The 7,500-nt window shown below is 45.7% G+C and overlaps 3 protein-coding genes across 3 annotated transcripts in view; 1 reads left to right on the top strand and 2 right to left on the bottom strand.

The window, feature by feature from the left end:
* The window catches only part of LOC134177993 (tyrosinase-like), a 1,077-nt gene extending 979 nt beyond the window's left edge, over positions 1 to 98 (bottom strand). Inside the window, exon 1 of the mRNA XM_062644773.1 lies at positions 1 to 98. This exon is cut by the window's left edge and continues 979 nt beyond it. Coding sequence (XP_062500757.1) covers positions 1 to 98 — 98 coding nt within the window.
* A 1,976-nt stretch (positions 99 to 2,074) lies between these two features.
* On the bottom strand, positions 2,075 to 5,758 carry LOC134178800 (cell surface glycoprotein 1-like). Its single transcript, XM_062645699.1, has 10 exons — positions 5,535 to 5,758; positions 5,452 to 5,478; positions 5,077 to 5,120; positions 4,910 to 5,004; positions 3,458 to 4,841; positions 3,320 to 3,386; positions 3,120 to 3,261; positions 2,943 to 3,058; positions 2,576 to 2,723; positions 2,075 to 2,511 (listed from the first exon to the last, which is right to left on the bottom strand). The coding sequence occupies exons 1-10, from the start codon at positions 5,539 to 5,541 to the stop codon at positions 2,292 to 2,294; spliced, it is 2,250 nt and encodes a 749-aa protein (XP_062501683.1). The 5' UTR covers positions 5,542 to 5,758; the 3' UTR covers positions 2,075 to 2,291.
* A 626-nt stretch (positions 5,759 to 6,384) lies between these two features.
* LOC134178636 (WW domain-containing oxidoreductase-like) overlaps positions 6,385 to 7,500 on the top strand; it is a 2,804-nt gene continuing 1,688 nt past the window's right edge. Inside the window, exons 1-6 of the mRNA XM_062645521.1 lie at positions 6,385 to 6,502; positions 6,571 to 6,632; positions 6,773 to 6,833; positions 7,053 to 7,237; positions 7,300 to 7,406; positions 7,475 to 7,500. The exon at positions 7,475 to 7,500 is cut by the window's right edge and continues 63 nt beyond it. Coding sequence (XP_062501505.1) covers positions 6,396 to 6,502; positions 6,571 to 6,632; positions 6,773 to 6,833; positions 7,053 to 7,237; positions 7,300 to 7,406; positions 7,475 to 7,500 — 548 coding nt within the window. The 5' untranslated portion in view covers positions 6,385 to 6,395. The remainder of the gene's footprint in view (positions 6,503 to 6,570; positions 6,633 to 6,772; positions 6,834 to 7,052; positions 7,238 to 7,299; positions 7,407 to 7,474) is intronic.

Below are 7,500 nucleotides of genomic sequence, written 5' to 3'. Positions count from 1 at the left end.
TGAATCGCCAGCAACTGACGAAACTCGCTGCGGTATGGTTCCCGTCTCGACGCCTGCAGGTACGTGTTGATGTATCTCACCCGCTCTTGTCGACTCATCGATGTGATGTCCTTGCGAACGCGACAACAATCTGTCGGTCTACCGTTGCGACACACGCAGCGTCGCTCGCACCGGTCAACAACAATGTTGCCTTCAGGACTACAAGAATCTACAGACAATGATTTAGACTCGCACCTAGCACCGATACGTACTACTTAAGCATGTGGTGTTCTGACCGCTGGTGGTGGTGCATGGAGGTGGTGAGCAGCTTCTGGTTTGCGTCAGGTTACCGCACGGTCGTCCCGTTCCGACCGGTTGCACATTGATTTGTCTTGTACGTGTTTGTTCCCCGGGGTTCCCGCAGGTTGACGAGCAGTGTGACCAGTCGCTCCACGCAGACGTCTGGCAGTCGACTAAACAAACATACGACGGTACCGAATTAAGACGAAAACGGATGCTAAGTAAAGCAAGAGAGATCGGTGGGCTGCACCTGGACACAATAGAGTATTGCACGCACGGCTTTGTGATAATGATATCTGTTGAAGGCCGGATGAATCACAAGGAGTGGGATGAAGCGAACGTGCTCGCTGCTGACTACCGGTGCCACACGTACGCGTGCAAGACGACCAGGTAGTCCACAGGGTGTACTGGCAAGATGGCGTTGTCGGCTGTTCTATAATCGCAGAAAAAAGGCTTCAAAAATCGTTCCACTAGTTGCGCTTTCGAGCAAATATTATACTTGACCAAACGCCTGCATGCTTACCTGGAGTTGCTGTTGTCGGTTGTGTGGTGGAGTGTTGTTGCGAATTCGAACAGACGGCGTCTCTGTCGGTGCAGCAATCTCCCCAAGTCTTACAGTCTCCGTCGCAGTAGCAGTAGGATCCGTCGGGCAGCTCCGCGTGGCAGTCGGAGTTGTAGCCGTCGCTACAGCAAGGCGACGCCGTACACGAATTCGCAGTCGATGTCGTTACTCCAAAGGCGAGGAACGCGCAGCATCCAGCCAGGATGCTGAAAAGTCGAGGTCTCATTGTGTTGAAGGTTCAAGCAGGCTTGCTGAATAAATGAACGCTCAGATTAGAAATATCGCATTATAGCCAGCTACACGGCTAGGTTTCCGGCTGATGTCAAGCCGCACAACTGCTTGATACCGCGCAGCGCTTCCACTTCGGTGGAATGTCGTTTGCTGTTGCGTAGCTGCGACTTCTCGGCAGCCACTTGCTTGCGTTCTCGTTTCCCCGGGTTGATGCGGATAATAATCGCAAATGTAGAAGCACGCTGTGTGTGTGTGTTGGCGTAGTACAAGTTAATGGTTACCGTACCAGTGGAGTCGGTCGGTTACTCCGTTACTGTATGGTGATTGGACTGTGGTGCAGACATTTTTTTACTTACATCTTTTCTATGCTGAGAGCAATGCGTTTAGGTGATCTACGTTGTGGGTATCGGGTTTTTTGGAGTTTGCTAAAATTTGAGACGCTATAGACTGGTAATACTAAGGAACTTAAAAACACTGTTTGTCTACAGGAAGCCAATATCACTATGCTGAGGTCGCCGAACCAACAGAGCTAGACTTACGTCAATCATGTATAGATGTGATGTTTGGACGCAGTTGTGGTTTACCACTGCCTGTACCAAAATAACAATGATGGGTACCGTTTTATCCGGGTACTTACAAATAGCATGGCCATTGCGTACCGAGTAGTTTCGTGCACGTAGGCCTGTTTCTATGGAAAGTTGCGTTGCGTTCTTGCAACTGCTAGAATGGAGACAAATCCATTTAGTATGAACAGTAGATCAAGATATCAACAATGCGCTCAAGTTTTGATGTGGCGTAGTCTAATATTATGGAAACAACTCGACCAGTGAGATTGATTTAGTGACTTGCACCATCCATGGCTAAAAATCAACAGCACAAACTGCAAGCCTGCTGTTGATTGTACAAACTGCAGTCTGCATTGTTATATAATTCACCAGCCGTAATACTACTCCGCTGTAGTCTAGGCTAAGTATATCGCGTATACCGACTCAGTGGACCGGTTATACCAGAATTTATTCTGCTACAGTGAACGACACGTACTCTACTGCACAAGTGCACTCAACGCTAGTTATCGCTAGACTAATATAACACGTACGCAAACCGCAGTCACACCTAAAGCGCATGCTCGCTATACCACATGCATGAAGATTGTATAGCAGGTAAGTAAACAAACTAGATGGCCAATGGCAGCAACAAACATTACAAAATTATAGCAAGTCTACGCATCAGTGAATTTCACAAGGAGTCCACAAAGAACTGTAGCGCCTCTTTCTTTTGTTGACCACTCCAGTTCGTCATTCTCGAAGTGCTTGCTCAGTCTGAAATGCTGCTGTTCTTTGGTCAATATAGTTTCTTTACCCTTTGTGTAGCTACCCGGACGAATCCACACTTCAAAACCGACTTGTACCCAGTGTCTGTTCCCATGAATATCAGTGAATCTGAGGAAACAGTAATTGCAAATTGTTTAAGTTTATTTCATCAAATTCAGTCATTTGCTGTTACTCGAGTTTCCTGGCATACGCGTCTAATCCAGCATATTCCATTGTTGGTGAGACAAAGATCTGTTTTGTGTCAAATCCCAATGGCTTATTTTGGTCATTGAAGTGACCTTTACCTTCAGAAATATGGGCACCACCAAGGGCGACATCACCTGCAATACATACAGTAAAAACATGACAATAACAGCATGTCACCTATCTCTTAGGCAGCTAACACTCGGTGACAGGCAGATGTAGAGGATTACATTTGCGGATCAGTCAGTCACTGTGCCCACTGGAAAGCATATCTTCAAGTTTAATGTAACTATTTTTGTAAATATAGTTTGTACATTGGTAGTTATTAATGTACATTACTAGTTAATACAAATCACCTGGCATGAGCAGCTCTCCATTTCGCAAGATGGGTATGACCCTTTCAGGAATGGTGCCATGGAATGCCACGTGCCATTTATCCAACACTCTCAAATCTGATGCACGAGTCGGAACTCTAAAACGGATGTCTCAGATTGCAACAAACAATAGACAAGACTGTATTTAATGTAACATACTTAAGAGCATGGCGGCTCCAACCAAGAGGAATGGTAAACTGTTCTGGAGGTCTCCCTCGTTTGTTTACAACGACATCTCTTCTAGCTGTATGACAAGCATAGCAATAGCAGCAGTCGTTCTTGCCGTCATCAATGTATTCCTCTGTGTAAATAGAACTACCAGTTGGTATTTGAACAGATCGGTTATCAAAGGGTCTGACTTGGAACGTTCAGTGAGTACACAAAACGTCTGCACAGATCTTGCACAGGACAAATCTTCTCGGGTGCCTAATGATAAATTGGAACAACCAATCCCAATCAACCAACATATATATGCACTTGCCAACGACATAGGGTACCTTTACAGGCCAGCCAGGAGGTGGAGCTGCCCATGGACCTGGACCTGGATATCCTGAAGGAGGTGGATAATATCCACCGGGAGGACCATACCCCATAGGGGGACGAGGACCATAACCTGCTGGAGGACCATAACCTGCTGGAGGAGGGGCATATCCTGCTGAAGGTGGGTACTGTGGACGCGGACCCGATGGGCTAGTAGCAGATTGACCTTGGACTTGGTTAGTAGCTGCTGGGGATGGAAGAGTTGATGATTTGGACTTATCTTGTGGCGTGCTTTCTTTTTTCTTGCTTACTTTTTTCTTTAAAGCCGTTGCGCCCTTAGCAGTCTTGTCCTTCAATGCAGACAACTTTGATGTAGACTCCTTTGACTTAGACTCGGTTGATGATGAAGTCTCTGTTTTTTTGGAAGACGATAATGACGATGATAATGTCTTGCTAAGTTTCTTCTTCCAAGATGTTTGCTTTGATTCACCCTCAGGCGATTTGGAACTGTTTTCTGAAGTTGGAAGCGGAGGAGAAGCAGCGGTTTGTGCATTTTGAACAGGAGACTGAAGAGGAGATTGCATTGTTGCAGGCATGGCAGGTGGTGACTGCACACGTTGCGGTAACTGAGAGGGTGCTTGCTGTGTAGACGATGGAACAAACTGCTGAGATGGAACCGACTGTTCAGATGGAACAAATTGTTGAGATGGAACAAACTGCTGAGATGGAATCGACTGTTCAGATGGAACAAATTGTTGAGATGGAACAAACTGCTGAGATGGTACCGACTGTTGAGATGGAACAAATTGTTGAGATGGTACCGACTGTTGAGATGGAACAAACTGCTGAGATGGTACTGACTGTTGAGATGGAACTGACTGTTGAGATGGAACAAATTGTTGAGACGGTACCGACTGTTGAGATGGAACAAACTGCTGAGATGGTACTGACTGTTGAGATGGAACTGACTGTTGAGATGGAACAAATTGTTGAGATGGTACCGACTGTTGAGATGGAACAAACTGCTGAGATGGTACTGACTGTTGAGACGGGATAGATTGAAACTGCTCAGATGGCACCGACTCAACTGAAGCCACACCAGTTTGGGTGTGCAAATGTTGCTCTGGTGGTTCGGTTTTCTTGGGAGGAAGGGGAGGCCGACTGGAAGATATCGAAAGCTGCTGAAGGTTTTCATATGTTGAGGCAACATCTGCAGGAGGTATCGGTTGAACAAGACAAAACCGACACTCTGTACCAGCGTGGGCATGGATCAACGGCTGATTCTTGTAATGATACAGCAGTTCGTGAAGATTTTCAAACGTCGGTTCTCCTTCTGCAACAAAATATTTATCCGTCTTCTGGTCACGTTGCATTCGAAACTGCAAGATACGTTTGTCAAATCTGCAACAACAGAGAAGGGTTGTGAGCTGTATCTACCACATAAAACAAAATGACAACGCAGAACTCACGTGACACACAGGACAAAAAGACGCTCGTTGCTTTCACTGGGTCTCACCAGGTACCAGCCGTTTTCATGAAGATAAGGCGCCATGACGTCGTTAGTCTACATAAAACAAAAGCGTATCACACCAAATAAATTTCAGCATACCGCATGCATCATGCGATCTTACGATACCTCGGCTTTACGTACGTTCTTGTGCATTCCTGGCACGACGACAACTGGTAAGGTGAACCAAACACAAATGAGGCAAATAGGGACGTACGGGCGAGTGTGCAGGCCGACGGACAGACACACAAATAAACAGACGGACGGACAAGCATCGACTGCATGATAGTAGAAATGCCGGCATACAACTAGAGAGTAGGGACAAACGCGTGCGCAGCAAGGCAGAGACAAAGAAACCGACATAGAAATAGAATAGAATAACAAATAACGTCCAACGCATGCACGTGGACGTCAGACTTCTCCGCTTCGAAACGCCAACAAATAGACGGGTACCTTACAGCTAACGGTACTCGTACAATATCCTACAGTTAGGGAAATCTTTACCTTTCACTTCGCCGTACAAATCTTCTTCTAAAAGCAACAAACAGGAAGTAACCGATAGCAGTTATAAGACCGGCTCCTCGTACCTGCCATCTTACTAATCAATCTCTCCCAAAACTCTACTGCAGTTTAGCGTTTTCCTGCTTCCTATAGGGCTAGAAAGTAGGCAGTTGGACAATGGACGTTGGCCGTACGGCTCAAACCCTGTCGTGTCTCGAGCAATACGGTCACTCACTGCGTCGGGTGAGTGAGGAGAGTATAAGCAGTTTCTTGCCCGTTGCGAGCCCGCCTATGAGGTAGGAGATGAATAACAAACAATAACGTTTTCACGTGCTATGCATCATCCCACGCCGACCCATTTGCGTGATCTTGCCTCGCCAACGCGCGGTATCGGTTAGTCTCGCGTGATCTTCGGCGTACGCAGGGCGGATACCGGTGTGAGTAAGCTACCTTACTGTGTAGTATGAGACAGAACCATAGAGACTTCCAGACCAGAGAGCTCGCGAAGCGCTAGACTTTATAGTAAAAGTTTTAGTGTATCGCCCTGTGAGTCTGTTGCGTTTAGAGCAGTTGAGGCAGACAGCAGAGGGTACGGTAGTAGAATACCCTGGTTGCCCAGGTTTGGGGCGTGGCCATATTTTTACACCTGGAAAAAAGATTAAAAAAATTTAAATATTTTATAAAATTGCGTAATGGAAAGCGTAAGACTTTATGTAGAATAACTTCAGTTTCTACAAAGCCAATCTACAAATGAGAAAAGTGATCATCAACATACAGGTCGTGGCTAAATTTTGTTTTTCTTCTTTTCCAGTCAGGCTAACTCTTAATCTACAGCACATCCGCCCTTGTAAAACAACCTGACTTAGTTTCCTTTAGTTAAATTCATGCTAAACTTTGCTTGTATCACGTTGCTGTCACGTGCGCTCCGCATTTGTAACCCGTATGTTATGTCATTTCAACGGGTAGAAGAAGAGGGCGATGAGTACCTGGACGGCGATCTTCCGTGGTATTGGGAGGAGAAGACGACGAAAGAGGGCTTTATATTTTATGTGAAGTAGGTTAACATCCGGGCTACCAGGAAGTGTCATATGTATTTTACCAGGAAATTTGATCAACTTTCAGTCACAAACAACGCTCGACTCATTGGATGCATCCGAGAGCAGAGTCAAAACGAGTTTACGAAGGTTAGGATACTGCAAAAATAAAAATAGTTAAATTTAAGTTATTGATATTAATTCTTAAATAAGGACCACAAATCATCATCAGAATTAGCCTGCGGAAGGACATGATAATTTGAAATTTTAGTTGTTGATATTAATATTAGAGTTGCCATATGGCTGGTCTGAAGAGCCGAAGACCGACTCGTCTCCTATCACCTTTGTTGAGTGAGCATGCATGAATGTGAATGTGTGTGTGTGTGTGTGTGTGTGTGTGTGTGTGTGTGTGTGTGTGTGCATGCATGTGCGTGTGTGTGTACGTGTGTGTGCCTGTGTATGTGCATGTGTGTGCGTGCGTGCATGTGTGTGTGTGTGTGTGTGTGTGTGTGTGTGTGTGTGCGCGCGCATGTGTGTGCATGTGTATCAAACAATTTTCTGTTTCATCAGTCACATAAGTATGAAAAAGAGCTACTGCGATCCGAGGCTTATTCGAAATGCAGAATCAGAGAACGAGTCACAGAGATCCAAAAAGCGGAAAAAACTCGGAGCCGGCCTGACAGCCATGGACGTGCTAGAAGGCAAAATACTCACCAACCAATACGTCATTATTACAGGAGGAAATTCAGGAATCGGTGTGTGTGTGTGTGTGTGTTTGTGTGTGACTAGGACCGTATGCACATTGTTTGTTATAAAGGGTTTGAAACAGCAAGGGCTTTAGCCATGCATGGGGCTCATGTTGTCATTGCTTGTCGAGACATGGTGGCAGCACGAACAGCTATAGAAAACATTTGCCAGCAGAAGGTCCATCATACATCTAATGATCATATGTACAACACATCTCTTGTCTCAACTCGTTTGACTGTTAATAGTGTGATGCATGTGTGGAGGCGATGCA

This window comes from Corticium candelabrum, chromosome 4, assembly GCF_963422355.1.
Source record: "Corticium candelabrum chromosome 4, ooCorCand1.1, whole genome shotgun sequence".
Classification (NCBI taxonomy): Eukaryota; Metazoa; Porifera; class Homoscleromorpha; order Homosclerophorida; family Plakinidae; genus Corticium; species Corticium candelabrum.
This window is presented reverse-complemented; position numbering and strand designations above follow the sequence as displayed.

What these genes read in the sequence shown, in the direction of transcription:
- LOC134178800 (XM_062645699.1), bottom strand. An exon ending in TTTGTACGGCGAAGTGAAAG is followed by an intron (nt 5,121 to 5,451) that starts GTAAAGATTTCC and finishes TCACCTTACCAG; the next exon opens with TTGTCGTCGTGCCAGGAATG. An exon ending in CTCCTGGCTGGCCTGTAAAG is followed by an intron (nt 3,387 to 3,457) that starts GTACCCTATGTC and finishes ATTTATCATTAG; the next exon opens with GCACCCGAGAAGATTTGTCC.